Consider the following 15353-nt stretch of genomic DNA (forward strand, 5'->3'; position numbering starts at 1 on the left):
TGCTGCGCTCTGAGGAACACAAGTTCTGGTGGGAAAGCGGAGCGGGGTTGGCCACCAGCTGTTTCACACTGCGGTACGGAGCCAAGCGCAGGGACAAGAGTCCTGGCACGGCTGGAGAAGACACATCCTGGAGCTAGGTGTGGTGAGGTAAGCCCAGAAAAGACACACGGGCGAGGGGCGCTGGGCGCGTCTGGTCAGGTGGTCGGCCTCGGTGGGGTAAGGCCTGGGCTCCGCCGGCGGACCCACCTGGGCCCAACGACACTGGCTGACTGTGTGAGCAGAAGCCAAATCCAGAGCCTCTGCAGCTCGTGGGGAAGCCCGGAGCCGGTAGGTAACGGCACCAGCCCTAGAAGCCAAGGACTGCAACACAGGATGGTACACGCCAGGGGCCCCGCTCCGCACTGCTGTGTGAGAAACACTCCTCAAGCGCCGTTTTTACCTCAGGCCGCCACTTGTGTGTAGACCCAGGAGTTGCGTGCTTTGGGGCTGTGTCCGAGGCAGCCTTCTACCCGACTCTAGCGGCCGCTGAGGCGTCGCGTGCAGAGCCCGGTCCTCACCAGCTGGGGTAAACGCCCCCCGGCTCACTGGGCCTCAGTTTCCTCCCGGGGCGATGGGAGCCATCACACCGCCGGCGGGAGACATGCTGGAGGCAGCGGTGTCACGAACGTTAGGCTTTGCATTACTTCTCCCCTCGGCAAAGGGCCCCCACTCCCAGCCTGGAGCACACAGTAGGCGCTCCGGAAACGCTCCCAGAGAGGAGGAACGGGCCACTTCCTGCCCCCGAGCGGACTCTCCCGAAGCCGGGCTCCCACCGCTCCTCTTCGGAGGCCATGTGGCATTCCTGCGGGTGGGGGTGGGCGCAGGAAGAAGGTGCCCGCCCGGCCCCGCCCCCTCCGGGCGCGGTGGGCGGGACGAAGCCCCCGGCCGCCTTGGGCCCGCCCCGCGGGGGGTGGGCGTAGCTCGCCGCGCTCCGCACAAAGTTTGTTTTCTCCCTCCGGGCGAGTGGGGGAGGGCGAGGAAAGCGCGGGGGGGAGGAGAGGGGATCTGACGTCAGGCCGCGAGGTGCTTTCCAGCCGCGAGCTGTCAGGCCGAGTGTCAGGCCCGGCAGGTACGCGGCGCGCTCCCCCGGCGCCCCCCGCCCCCTGCCAAGACGCCCGGCACCGAGCCAGGGGCCGCGTGGACGGAAAAGCCGCTCGGAAAAGTCAGTGCGGGGCGCAGGAGTGGGACAGAGTCGGGCGGGGGGCGCGCGGACAACTTGGAAAGTTTCTTTTTCTCGGCCGGGCGGGGGAGGGGGCGTCGTCCTGGCGCGTGCGATTGTGGGTGTGTAAGCTCTGGTGTTTGTGAGCCGCGACTGCTGGGGGGCGGGCGGGGGCCGGTGGGGGGGAATGTCGCACCGTCCCCCCCCCCCCAAGTTGGAAGCTCTCTCGAGGCCCTTCTGGGGGGCCCAGCTCCGTACGATCCCAGCCCGTGAGAGGGCCGCCCCTGCCCCGGGCCGGGGTGAGCGCGCGGGGGGCGGGTTTGTTTGGTTTAAAAAGTGCACGTTGCTAACCGCCAGCAGCCTCTCCCCCCTTCGCCCCCCCCCCCCCCGCGGCGGCCGAGCCGAGGAGGGGGCCGCCGAGAGTGACAGCTGCGGGTGGGGGCAGCGGCAAGGGCCCGGGGCTGGGGGGCTGGGGAGCCCGCGCGAGTTCCCCTTTCCTTTGGAACAAAGGAAAGTCTGTCTCGGAGGCATCTGTCACTCCCAGGCGGGCCAAGGAAGCGGGGCGCGTGGGGCCAGCAACCCGAAGAAAGTTTGTGCGCGCCGGGACCCTCGGGCAGGCCGAGCGTGAGCCGAGCCTCCCGCGGGGGAAGCGCGCAGTTCTTTGGGGTAGGGGGCGGCCAACATGGAGTCTGGGCGCAGGGCTGGGGTGGGGGGGGAGGTGCGGAGGTGGGAGCCCAGCCCCCTCCCCTCCCCCTCCGGGCCGAGTTCGGAGCACAAAGCCGAGCGCGCAGGCTCGGCCAGCCCCGCGCCCCGAAGAGTCAGACAGCGCCAAGCGGCGGGGGAAGGGGGTGGGAACCAAACTTTTTCCTGCCCCAGGACAGACACGTGAGTTTTCTTTCTTGCAGAGCCCCCGCCCCACCTACTTTGCAGGCCGGCGGGGGAGCTGGGGCGCCGAGTTTAGCGCGGGGTAGGGGGCTGAGGGGGTGCGGGCGCCCCGAGCGCAGGCCGATTCCCCGCCGCCCGGGGAGCCATGTGCTCCGACTCGGTCTGGGCCGCGGGGGAGACTGCGCGCTTTGTGTGAACCGCTGGGAATGCAACGTGAGTGCGCGGCCCGGGGGAGTGTCCGGTGGAGCTGGGGGAGTTGTCAGAAAGTGCATGCGGGAGTGGCTGCAGGTCAGCGTCGTGGAGTGTATAGGAGGGTGCACCGGGTGTCCTGTCGTGAGGGTGCTGCCACGGGCCAGTTGGGGTAAGAATTGATCGCTGGTGGGATGACGTTTGGAGTTTCCTCAGTCTGAGAGATCGTGGGTGGGCGGGTCGGTTGGAGTTTGTGGGTAGGCATATAGCCAGGAATTGGGCTGGTTTCGTGGGTACCAGTTGTTCGTGCTAGACGTGGGCTCTGTAAGCTATGTGTGTGCTGTGTTTGTCGGTGAAAACCTTGGTGGTTCCAGGAGCTAAGGGATGGGTTGGTGCCTGTTATCTGAGCACTGCTACAGAGTTGCCTGGTGGTGAGGGCGTGTGTGTCTGTCAGTCTGTGTGTCTGGGTGTGAGTGTGGGGTGTGTATGTGGGAAACCTCCCCCCATTGTAAGCTGGCTGGAGTGCAGGACAGGATAGTGGAGAGAGGTCTGTTGTAGGCTCAGGGGTCATCTCCACCGGCCACCCTAGGAACCCTGCAGACTGGGACTTGGTTGGCAGCCAGGGTGGAATTTATACAGATAACCCTGAGTAAACTTCTCATAGCCTGCCAAGACTGCATCCCTGAGCCCAGATCCCAACTGCCCTGGCCAGCTAAGTCCCAGAAACCTGACCTCAGAAAGCAGCCTGCTGTTGGTGTTCTCTGAGGAGTGGCACCTCTAACCAGTGCCTGTCTCACCTCCAGGTGGCCTGGCTGGGAGGGTAGACCCTTCCCTCGAAAGCCTGGCCGAGCCAGCCCAGATATCTGGGCTCAGGCCCAAGTCGAGGAAACAAAACCTGGGAGATGCCAGAGTCTGTTGGCCCAGCCTGCTGGGTAGCTGTTAAAAGGCTGAGGAGGGAGGAGCCTTGAGATTCTGGCATTAGCTTGCCCTGGAACTTTTGGTTTTAAAATGTAAATCTCTTTTGCATGTGTGAACCAGAAGTTAGTCAGGATGAGTAACTGAGTTGGGTTGTCTAGGGAAACCCCTTCCTACATTTGACAGATGAAGAGGGGGCTCAAGCCCAGAGAGGAGAGAGCACACTTGCCAAGGTCACACAGCCAAGGGGAGAGAACCAGAGTCCAGCCTTGTTCATTTATCTGGATTTTTGAGGAATTGATTCATGGACCCAGCCAGGGGCTAGATGACAAAAGAGAATGTCTGAGACAACCAATAGGGATGACTCAACACTGCAGGGCACAGTAGGTGCAGTAAATGTGAAACACCCATTGCGGTAGGACCGTGGTGATTAATGGACTTTCCAGACCTGGGCAGCAAAATGCTAGAGTTTGGGGAGGCTGGCGAGAGTTGGTTGTTGTTGGCAAATGTCGGTCCAAACCTTGCTTCCATACCCTATCCTGGAGGTGAAGGGGTTTTTTTGTTTGTTTGTTTTTTTCCATAACAGCTTTATGGAGATGTAACTCACATATCCTACCACTTACCCATTTAAAGCAAACAAATGAGTGGTTTTAGTATACTCACAACTATGTAACCACCACCACAGTCAATTTTAGAACATTTTTATCACCTCAGAAAGAAACTCCATACCCTTTAGCTGTCCTCCTTCTAGGCTCCTCCCCCAGTCTATTCTAAATTGGTCATTAAAACGGACTCATATGTATTTTTCATGACTTGCTTCTCTCGCTTAGCATATTTTCAAGGTTCATCCGCACTGTAGCATGGATCAGGACTTAGTTCCTTTACATGGCCAAATAATACTCCACCATATGGATGGACTACATTTCGTTTTTCCATTCCTCCACTGATGGACACTTGGGTTCTTTCCACCTTTTGGCTATTACGAATAATGTTGCTATAAACATTTGTGTTCAAGGTTTTGTGTGAACGCAGGTTTTCATTTCTCTTTGGTAGATGTCTAGGAGTGAAATTACTGGGTCACATGGTAACTGTTTAAATTAGGTGGCGTTCTCTCTCGGTCTTGATTTTCTCATCTATAAAATGATAATAGTAGTGTCTGTCTTAAAAGGACTTGACTGAGATAGTGTGAAGTGCTCAGTACAGTGCATGGAAAACAGATCTCAGGGGTAGCTAAAATTCTTTGTAGTCTGGTACTGCTTCTTAAAGAGCTGCCACTTATCTCAGTAGTCCTCTACTGAGTGCATGAAATGAAAGCATCTCAGACTCATCCCTTCTAGGTTGCCCAGGCAAAGGTATGGCCTGAGACTTTGATTTACTATTCCTCCATTTCGGTGTCCCAGGCTGTAATGATGATGTGTTTGGAGACAGGGAAAGGGTAAAAGGGAATGTGTGGTAATAATGTCCCCATCCCCTCTGTCACTTGTTCCAGGCTTGCCCAAGGTCCACCTAGCCCCTAGACACCATGTCAGACAGTGATCTGGGTGAGGACGAAGGCCTCCTCTCCCTGGCAGGCAAGAGGAAGCGCAGAGGGAACCTGCCCAAAGAATCGGTGAAGATCCTCCGGGACTGGCTGTACTTGCACCGCTACAACGCCTACCCCTCAGAGCAGGAGAAGCTGAGCCTTTCTGGACAGACCAACCTGTCCGTGCTGCAGGTAAGGAGCAGGTAGCAGGAGACCTGGTGGGTTCTAGTCCTAAGTCCTGTCGCTGATACACTGTGTGGCCACGTGACAACACCCACTCTGCCTCAAGGGAAGACCATGACATGAGGTGACTGCAGCTAGATCTGGGGGAGTTCTGAAGAGGCAAGGCACCACTATGAATGTCTTGGTGTCATTAACAGTGGAGGCCGTGGGGAAGGTGAGAAGGCGCTGAGTGTTTGGAATTCAGCCCCTGGCCCCAGAGCAGGGTTTAGTGACTTGGTTGCAGAAGGGCAGCTAGTGGTCTGCAGTGTAGTTAAAAAAATGAGTTGGGCTCATGGCCAAGGAAAGGGCAGAATTCAGAGGTTCTGGGTTCAAAACCCAGTTCTGCCACATAGGAGCAAAGGACCACATCTTGATTTCTCCATCTGTAAAGTGGGGGTTCGAATCCTCCCTTGCTTGACCGAATTGTTGTAGGAGCAGATTCAGAACTGGATGTGAAAGTGCTTTGGGGGCACCTGGCTGGCTCAGTCAGTGGAGCACGTGACTCTTGACCTTGGGGTTGTGAATGCACATCCTATATTGGGTATAGAGATTACTTAAAAATAAAATCTTTAAAAAAAAAGAAAGAAAGAAAAGATGGGGCACCCAGGTGGCTTGGTTGAGTATCTGACTCTTGATTTCAGCTCAGGTCTTGATCTCAGGATCCTGGGATCAAGCCCCACATCGGGCTCCACGCTTAGCATGGAGTCTGCTTGTCCCTCTCCCTCCTCTGTCCCATGCCCACACTCCCACTCCCCCACCTCCCACACACTCTCTAAAAATAAATAAATAAAATATTAAAAAAAGAAAGAAAGTGCTTTGTAAACCATCCACATGAGCATACCTGAAAAATCTCTTGTCTGCTTTTCATCAGAGTGCAAGATATCATCTTTGAACTGCCGGCTGCTGACCTATAGGTGTTTTTGTTCTGTGTTCATGGTGCTGAGGTAGACACCCTGGACTATCACTGACTTGCCTGCAGTTTGGCTCTCATCTACCTGGGCGACACAGCAGGCCCCCAGTCTAGCGAAGGCCCATCCCCTGCCCCATGAGTCCCCAGCTCTCCCTTCATGAGCCGGCTAAGCTTCTACCCCAAGGCCCTCAGCCTCCTGTTCTAGCTCTTTTCCTAGCCTTTAATAGATTCCTTACTTGAATCTGTGGTGCTAACTCTCCTTCCTTCCCTTACCCCCCCCCACCTTGGAACCTTCCTTGTCTCCCCAGTTCCCATCCCTTCTCCATGATGCCTCACGCTGAGTATTCAGCCTTCAGAACTCCTGTCCCCTGACTTTATACTTGCTGGGCAGTGGTTAATGGGAGTCTGTCTGTGAGAAAGGCTCTAGGGTTACAGAACCTGACTCAGATCCCATCTTCTCCACAAGAAGAAGCCTGGATGTTGGCCAGGTCCACTGCCTCTCCCTGAGCCTCACGTTCCTCATCTGAAAAAAGGAGATGACTGTGGTACTTGGCATAGCATATAAGGAAGAGGGATGGAGAAGGAAGATTCAAGGCTCACGGCGAGGTGAGCACAGAGTGGGTGTTTTTGCTCTTGTCATCCTCATCTCCTAGATCACAGGTCTTGGACTGACCCCAGGTGTCTGATAGTGCCTAGCATCTCACAGTGTACCAAGCACTCCCAGCCAGAGCTGAGGTCCCAGAGAGGAACCAGACACATTCCCACCCTCAAGGTGTCTAGTCTAGGATGGGAAAGTGGGGAGGACCTAGCCATTAGTGTTTGTAAAAAGTGTTGCTGGGACAGAAGGCAGCAGAGACCCAAGCAGTGTTTCTAAGCCAGCCTGGAGTGTCAGCAGGCCTCCCAGAAGAGGCGGACTGGAACTCACAGGATGTAGAACAACACAGGCCAAAGGCTTGAGCCTGAAAACCAGGATCACCTCGATGGGCTCTTTGCTGGTCTTCTGCCTCCAGCCTTTTTCCCTCAGTCCGTTCTCTTTTTTTTTTTTTAATGGGCTTTATTAAGCAGTTCATGAATTGGGACAGCATCCCATCTAACTCCGCTCCCTCAGTCCATTCTCCTGAACACAAAAGTACAAATCTGATTGTGTCGCACACACCATGGACCCCACTGTCCTTTGCAGAGAATCCAAAGTCAGGAGCTTACCAGCTTCATCTCTCAGTTCTTCTTGTCCCCAGGACCTGGGAACCTTCGGCCCTCTGTTCCTCCAGGCCTTCTCCCTAGGCTTCTTCATGACTTTTCTGAACTTGGCTCACTGCATGTAAGCATTTCCTCATGAGAGCATTTTTGGACTAGGTCTGAGGCCACTACTCCTGTGTTCCTGGTGCACCTCCTACCTGTGTTGCCACACTGCATTGAAATTGCTTTTGGTCAGGGACACCATTTCTTTTCTTTTTTTTTTTTTTTTTTAAGATTTTTTAAAATGTATTATTTATTTGACAGAGAGAGAGACAGTGAGAGAGGGAACACAGGCAGGGGGCAGTGGGAGAGGGAGAAGCAGGCTCCCACCAAGCAGGGAGCCCAATGTGGGGCTCAATCCCAGGACCCTGGGATCATGACCTGAGCCAAAGGCAGACGCTTAATGACTGAGCCACCCAGGTGCCCCAGGGACACCATTTCTTACAACTGAGTGATGTGCCAGTTTCTCTAATTTATTTTTCACAGACCCACCTCCCCGCAACGTTGACTTGACACATTTTTATTATTATGTCACTTAAGCTGTCATGTCACTTAAGCATGTATAAAAACTGGGTTAAAAAAAAAACTTTCTTGCTTTTGCTCTTATAAATTGTAAAATAACCAGTTTCCCAATGTAACTGTGAAACCAATGTAAAATTTAATGTAAAATGGTGGATGGTGATGATGATGCTTTGCTGACTCGGCTATGATGTGTAGTATGACAAAGGCACGGACTCTGGACTTGAGCAAGTCCAGATTGCCGGAGGCCACTGTGCTCCTACTCAAGATCAGAATGGAAATGTGAAGCTAAAACATTTCTTCCGAGAACTAGTGGATTCCTAGGATGATATATCCCTGATTCCACTTAGAGAAATGTTGGGCTGAGGAAGGGCCAGCTGGATCCTGGCGTGCCCTCATGGGAAGGGTTCTGGTGTTGGCCATCCTGCTCTAGAGTCCTGCTGAGAGTTAAGGAGCAGTGGGGACCATGTGGCCCTGGGGGAAAACTATACCATGAATCCCACAGGGCCTCCACCCTTCTACCTCTGCTTGACGGTCTCACAGGCACCTCAGATTTCTTGATTGGTAATGGATAACTTCTCCAAACTGGCTCTTTCTTTTTCTAAGGTGGGCCCCTTCATTTCCCTTCCTCAGCTCATTTGATCAGTCACCAATTCCTATGCATTCACCCCTTAAGTATTTCTGAAGTGTGGGTTTCCTTCCCTGGTCCAACCTATCATTGTCTTACCACTCTTAAAAGCCCTTCAGTGACTCCTGCCCCCTACTGACAGTATGGCCGGCTATGCAGATGCCCCTATCTGCCTAGCCAGCCTCACCCCTGCCTCCCCCAGTACTCGTGCCACACGAATCAGTACCCCAGACCACTTCATTCCCACTCCTAACCAGAGAGACCCTCAACCCTCAGAGGAACTGTGTGCTCCCACAGTACCATAACTGGGTCAGCACTTGGACAATGGACTGTATAGCTGCTTTTTAGAACAGGAGGCTTACTTATCACTATATCACTGTATCCCAAGTTTAGCTCTAAGCCTGGTATCTGGTAGGTGCTCAGTAAACAATTATTGAATTGATAGAAAATGAGGAAGTGTGGGGAAATGTCAACAGGCAGGACCTCAAAAGTAAAGAAGTGTAGCTTCTCACTCTGGAAAAATTGGCCCAGGTCCCTGGAGACCTCTCTTTTTCCTATGTTTAATTTTTTAAATTTCAGTGTTTATTAAGAACGTTTGCAAATATCCACAAAAGAGAATATTATAATGCACTCCTAGAACCAATCACCTGGCTTCAGCATGCTTCTGCATTTTGCCAAGCTTGTTTTCTCTCTCCCTGGGGACAGTTCTTTTGATTGTCTCCTTTAACTGGCCCAAGAGCAATCTCATTAGCAAGTCAATGAGTCAATGAGTCATTTAACTAACTGTTTGCTGGTACTTGCCTGGGGCTAGGCAGTTGGGAGGGTAAGACCAAAAAAAAGTCATTTGTGTAGGGTTTTCACAGTTCCCTGTGACACCCTCTGAGCCCACTTTATTGCTGTGGTTTCTAACTGTGCTGAGGGGCTGGCTGCCTGTTGGAGAGGGAAGGGAAGCGTGGCGGGGAGGGTTCGGGCCCCATTCTTTCACTCATACTGATTGGGGTTGTGCTCGGTGCCAGGCCCAGTGCTGTGTGCTGGAAAACACAGTGGTAGAACAGGCACTATCTCTGCCCCCTGGGGAGCCTCCTGTAGGAAGGAAAGACAATATTTAATGGACTAAGAATTCAGTGTAATTAATTGCCAGTGTGGTGTCAGCTGAGCTCCCCATTCCTTTCAAGGCCATTAGAACTCCATTCAAATGGAGTTACCTGAGAGGCTTTTGCAAAAGCAGGAGAGGGGCTAAGGGTCAGCAGAGGGGATGGGGGTGAGCGGGTTGAACCACTGGTTCCTAAGTATGGGCAGCAGAACTCAGGGAATTTGTTTAAAAACACACATTCCTGACTCCGCCCCCACCCCACCCCACTCCCACTGGACCTGTAGAGCAGATGAGATCTTTTTTTTTTTTTTTTTTTTTAATTTTTTTATTTGTAAATAATCACACCCAACACCGGTTTTGAACCCACAACTCTGAGATCAAGTGTTGCACGCTCCACCGACTGAGCCAGCCAAGCGCCCCCAAAAGATAGCTATTTTTTAAACTCACCTTCAAGGTGATTATAATACAGCCAAGCTGCTTTTGAGAGCACCCGGGTATGGGTGGTCATAACACAAGTGGGGGTCCAGTGATATTTGGGAAAGGTCCTTCCATGCCTTCACTTCTCTCCCTTCTTTGGCTTCTGTCTTGGACAGCTGAAAAGACAATAGAATGAAAGCATGAGTGTCGCCTTCTTCAAAGGCCCTGCTCTGATCCTTGTGGCCTTCATCAGCTTCCTGGTGCCCTCCCACTCCCGTTTGCCGCAGGGATTCCTCCCACATTCTTTATCGCAGCCGCTGATACAAAGTACCAGCAGGACAGCCGCTGGTCCCATAGGGCCGGTTTGTGGTAGAGATAGGCTTTGAGGCACCCAGCCTGGGTTGTGCCATATCAATCACAGAATTCACCTTGGCATTCTCCCTACCACCTCCCCAAGGACCTTGAGTGGGGGCAGATCACATGCTTTTTCCCTGACTTGGGCATGGGTGGGCAGCTGGAAGGGGCTACAGAAGTTCCTGCTGGCCTGTTATCACAGCCCGGCACTGCCGTGCACGCAGGCCTGCCCTTACCCGGCCCCCCCTCAGCTGCGCATTTCTAGCGGATGAGAAGACAAAACAGACAGCAGGCTGCCAAGTTTCTGTGGACCAGGCTGAGCGTGTGGGGAGCGTGGTTTCTGCTCTTCCCTGAATTTTAAGCCAAAATGGGAGGTGCTGCTAGGGGCTAGGTGCCCACACAGCTGCTAATAAACGCCTAAGTTCCCCTCCCCAAGCCTGCTTTCTTAACAGAAATCCTCATCCCTACTTCACGTGAACCAGGTCACGGTGACCTGACACCTTCCCCTGCACACAGAGCGATGGGGAGCAGGCGCAGTGCTCCGGGGTGGCACGGGGAGCTGCTGAGGCAGCGGCTGGACGCAGGAGGGGAAGCATCCCGAGGAGCAGAAAAGGCTTCAGTCTGTTCAGTCTGTTCTCTACCAGGCAGTAGGTGTTGCCTGGAAGTGGTGACCTTGAGCAAGTTACCGAGCTCTGATCAGGGCCTCTGTTGCTTCCCCAGTTCAAATAAAGTGGTCATCACACTACCTATCTCATAAGTTGGAGATTAAGTAATTAGATGGAAATGTTCAGAACAGCACCTGGTGTGTTTTGTGTTCAACAAGTGTTTGCTCTCAGGATTGTGGTCATGATTATTCAGTTGTCAGTTCCACCTGTTTGCTAAGACACAGCAAAGCACAGGCCCTAAAGCCTAGAGACCTGGGTTTGGATCCCAGCTCTAGACTCGGAGCCTGTGTGACTCTGGGCATGTTCTTTCATCTTTTATGAGTTCAGTTCCCTCCTTAGTACTTAGAGGACAATGCTGACTACCTTCCAGCTTGTACAGATGAAACATAATGCAAGTGAGGCGGCTGGCATGGTACTTAGTATCAGAGGTGCTGGATTCCTTTCCTTTGCCTCACCCAGCTGTTCAGCCCTACCTCTCTCTGGGGCTCCCCTGTAGCCTTAGCCAGCATTCAGCTCAGCCGGTGTCTGCTGATGCCTGCTGGTGTGTGTGTGCATGTGTTTGTACTGGGAAGACCCTGGAGATGAAGAGGAATAAAGGAGAACCCCCTGGAATGGAGAGGAAGAGAAGCCACTAGAAGGCTCTGGCTCTTCCCTGCACAGGAGCTTTTGTACCTGCTGAGCAAGGAGCCAGGACAACTCCAGGCACCAGCCCCTGCCCTAGGTGGCTGTCCCTTAGGCTAGGTAGAGACAGACTCCATAGGAAGATGGCAGCCAAGAGCTTGCCCTGGAAATGGGCCAGGAGAGGTGATCAGCAGGGGTAGAAACTGGTACAGGAGCCTTAAGGAGAGCTGAGCCTTGATCCATTCACCAAACCATAGAGAAACGTGAGCCATTGCTGCAGTCCACACAGTTCCCAATATCCTGCCACACAGGTGAAGGGGAGAGGGTTCTGGTCTCTGCCCTGAGCAGCAGCTGGTACATGCTCTGTATCTGCCAATAAACAGGGAGAAGAGACAGGGCCAGGAGAGGCAGCTACAGTGTGCAAGGTGTGTAGGTCAGCAGGCCAGTGTTGAGGCCCTTCAGTGGTGTGCCATGGTGTCCTGGCCTGCTGCTGTCAGTTCTGCCCCGAGTCCACAAAGACTAGATTGGGTCTTCCCATTATTGTCCCCACCACTGGTTGTAATTTTATATTCACTTGTAGGATTTCTTTTTTAACTCTCTCTTCCCAACGTGAACTTGTCTGAAGGTTGGGACTATGTCTGTGTTGTTTGCTGCCGTGTTTCTGGGGCCAGGAACGTAGGTGCTTCATAGCTGGTTTTGACCGAGTGAACCGATCACGGCCTCTTCTGTGCATTCCAGATATGTAACTGGTTCATCAACGCCCGGCGGCGCCTTCTCCCAGACATGCTCCGGAAGGACGGCAAAGACCCCAATCAATTCACCATCTCCCGCCGAGGGGGTAAGGCCTCAGATGTGGCCCTGCCCCGAGGCAGCAGCCCCTCAGTGCTGGCTGTGTCTGTACCAGCCCCCACCAATGTGCTCTCCTTGTCCGTGTGCTCCGTGCCACTCCACTCAGGCCAGGGGGAAAAGCCAGCAGCCCCCTTCCCACCAGGGGAGCTAGAGCCCCCGAAGCCCCTGGTGACCCCTGGCAACACACTCACTCTACTGACCAGAGCTGAAGCCGGAAGCCCCACAGGTGGACTCTTCAACACGCCACCGCCCACACCCCCAGAGCAGGACAAGGAGGACTTCAGTAGCTTCCAGTTGCTGGTGGAGGTGGCGCTACAGAGGGCTGCTGAGATGGAGCTTCAGAAGCAGCAGGACCCATCGCCCCCCTTACTGCACACTCCGATCCCCTTAGTCTCTGAAAACCCCAAGTAGGCATCTGCCAAAAGGGGTGCTCGAGGCTCGAGCCAGCTGTCCTGGGTTTCCATTTGGGTTCCCTTTCATACAGAGGGTTTTCTTGGATCACTGCCAAACATCGGGATCATCTCCTCTGTCCAGAGGTCTTCAGCAGGAAGATGCCAGCTGGTGTCACTGCACTGTGACGGGGACCTCTCTGCTAACTGCCGTTTCTCCAGGCCTCCTCAGTGATGAGATTGAGATCGGAGACAGGCATGGTGCTGCTGCTGTTTCTCCAGAGAATCCCTAGAACACCTCTGTCCCAGCCTGCTTTCCTGGCTGGGCACAGGACACCCGCCACATTCAGACCTACGCCCTGGAGCTGGGCCTCTCTGTGTTAAGCGAAGTGTGGACAGTCGAAGTTCATACGTGTGAACAAAAGAGAAGAGGAACCCAGCAGATGTAACAGAACGGACTCCAGTTGAATGTTTAGGTTTTCACTAAACTTTATTTTTCCTTTTTTGCTGGGGTTTGCATTAATGGGAGTAGTTAGCCCAGGTGTGGGGAGTCAGTGTGTGTTGCCTGAGGGAATCTGACGAACTGGGAATTAGGCACCACTGCAGCTGGTGAGTGTTTTACAAGGAAGGAGTATCTTTATTTCGGGGACCAGCTAAATCTCTGCAAAATTCCAAATGGTTGTTTTATTGTTGGTTTGATTTACCAAAAAAAAAAAAGACTCACACACAAAAAAACCCTTTTTGAGCTTTGGCTTTTCTGCGTCAGGCACAAAGCCTTTAAGAATAAAGAAAGGGTCCAATACAGAATCTGACCAAACCTTCTAAGCGCAGAGCAGAGAAGGATGATAAAACCGGACAGGTGGTTATTGGTTTGGTTTGTTCGTTTTTCTGTTTTGTTTTTTAAATTTTTGTTTTTACTATGTTTTGGGGGACAGGGGAAGTAAGCTAGACCAAGGCAGTGGGTTTTTTGGTTTTGTTTTGTTTTTTCTCCTTAATGTTTTCCCCTCTTTATCCTTGAAAGTTTGGCCAAGCAGCCTGAGTTTTGAATTCCTTTAAGAACTTGGGATTAGTGTGGCCAGAACCGAAAAAGCTGCCAGTAGCTCCTACTTGGAGAGAAGTGAGCCACCTACTGGTCAGGAAGCCCTTGTAGCGGACTCCGATGGGCAGTTATTCCCATGACAGCGGCCAGAACCTCTTCCTGGAAGACGCAGGGGACGTGCCCCCAGCTGCTGAGAAGCTGCCTTCTCTGGAGGCTGGGGCTGGAAATCGGTTAGGAAGCCTGTCCACTGTGTCTTTGTATTGCACCTTTCTCTAAATTGGAGTTGCAGAGACTCTGCTCTGAACTTCACAGCGAACTAGATCACGGTCTCACTCTTCTCCCTCCTCTCCATTTTTTATTTTGCTGTCTCACTGCTAACAGCGTTTGACAGCGATACACCCCATCTTTATATATCCTAAGAAACACTAATTCTAGGTTACTATTAGCCAAAATATTTTTGTTCTGAATAATGTTGTTACTGGGCCGAAAGACAGGTCAGGAGCCCTCAGCCTCTAGTTTCCTGAAGTTGCCCAGTCAGGCAGGCACAAGGGGGGGATTCCTGGGGGTTGACTGACTTGGGTGAGCCTGGCCAGGAGAAAGGCAGCAACGCGTGTTCTGTCCTTTCTGGGATGATGTCTGAAGGCTTCAGGGAGGCTACCTGACTTCTCAGCAGCTTGGCCTACCCACTGCTGTGGGAATGGGGATCAGTTACTTAAGGAGAGGGAGCTTTGCTCTCTGAGTGGGCAAGTTTCCTAGGCTCTCTCCTTTGCCACCCCAGCCCGTCCTCGCATGTCCCAGGGGGATCAGGGATCCTCGCCCTCCTGAGGCCCAGCTGGGGAAGGAAGAACAGCAGCTTCAAGACAGCTGAAGCTGCTGTTTGCCCAGCCTGTTCCACCCCACCGATGTCTGAGCCCAGGTCTGGTAGCACTGTTGGAAGACGCTTATAGCAAGAGCCCCTGGCAGTGTATTGGGCTGGGGTGGGACTTTTCCTTCCCACAGTGCACTGAGCAGTAGAGGTGGTGAGGGGTGAGGAGCCATGCTGCTGAATTCTGGTTGGCATTTCCCCCTTGTGCGAGATGGGGAGGCTGGAGGTAGGGCAGCCTCTGCTTGGTTGGGTTGTGAGAGAAACCTGGAGAAGCACAGTTATCCCGTTGAATTATTTGAGCAAAAAACTACTGTAAATAACTTCTGTTTTTGTTTTTCGTCAAATAAAGTTGTTTTTGGGTTTTGTTTTGTTTTGCTTTTTAAAGCAAAAACAGATTGATCCACAGTGACACTGGGCCGCGTCCAGGGGTGGGGCAGTTGCTGAGTTCTTACAGGGCCTTACTCGTCCCCCCCTCTAGCAGCCACCTGTCAGTGTTGGGCATCCTGCATCCTTAGTCTTTGGCCTCAACCCTGGTCCATAACCTTTTCACCATAGTGGGCAGGGGGCATATGCCTCCCAAGCTGCACCAGTCTTTCCTGGATAAACACTCAAGCTTTGGGATTGCTGAGTGGTGAGGGAACTTAGGGAGCTAGCAACCTTATCCTCCCCCTCAACCAGCGAGGAAAGCATAGGACTGCAGTATGACGCCGGCACAGAAAGCAGCACAGGTGAGATGGAGGCTTTAGTCATGTCTGAAACTGGTACCACCTCTAGACTTCCATGTTACGGAAGCTAGTAAATCCCCCCCCCCTTTTTTTTTTAAAGATTTTATTTATT

General features: G+C 53.1%; 1 protein-coding gene across 8 annotated transcripts; it reads left to right on the forward strand.

Moving 5' to 3' along the window:
* Positions 1 to 831: 831 nt before the first annotated feature.
* TGIF2 (TGFB induced factor homeobox 2) lies at positions 832 to 14880 on the forward strand. 8 transcript variants are annotated; one of them, XM_047744401.1, is made up of 4 exons: positions 2147 to 2335; positions 2422 to 2444; positions 4677 to 4901; positions 12113 to 14880. In XM_047744401.1, exons 3-4 carry the CDS (start codon positions 4710 to 4712, stop codon positions 12632 to 12634), a joined length of 714 nt encoding a protein of 237 aa, XP_047600357.1. In that variant the 5' UTR covers positions 2147 to 2335; positions 2422 to 2444; positions 4677 to 4709; the 3' UTR covers positions 12635 to 14880. The 8 variants fall into 8 exon arrangements, with proteins under 8 accessions (XP_047600356.1, XP_047600354.1, XP_047600359.1 ...); XM_047744400.1 differs by lacking the exons at positions 2147 to 2335; positions 2422 to 2444 and adding an exon at positions 832 to 979; XM_047744398.1 differs by lacking the exons at positions 2147 to 2335; positions 2422 to 2444 and adding an exon at positions 1007 to 1201.
* Positions 14881 to 15353: the final 473 nt, after the last annotated feature.

This window comes from Lutra lutra, chromosome 9 (genome assembly GCF_902655055.1).
Source record: "Lutra lutra chromosome 9, mLutLut1.2, whole genome shotgun sequence".
NCBI lineage: Eukaryota > Metazoa > Chordata > Mammalia > Carnivora > Mustelidae > Lutra > Lutra lutra.

Excerpts from the sequence above, each read along its gene's own strand:
- TGIF2 (XM_047744400.1), top strand. The coding sequence starts at position 4,710 with ATGTCAGACAGTGATCTGGGTGAGGACGAAGGCCTCCTCTCCCTGGCA. Across the intron at positions 4,902-12,112 it reads CCAACCTGTCCGTGCTGCAG|ATATGTAACTGGTTCATCAA; the intron begins GTAAGGAGCAGG and ends TGTGCATTCCAG.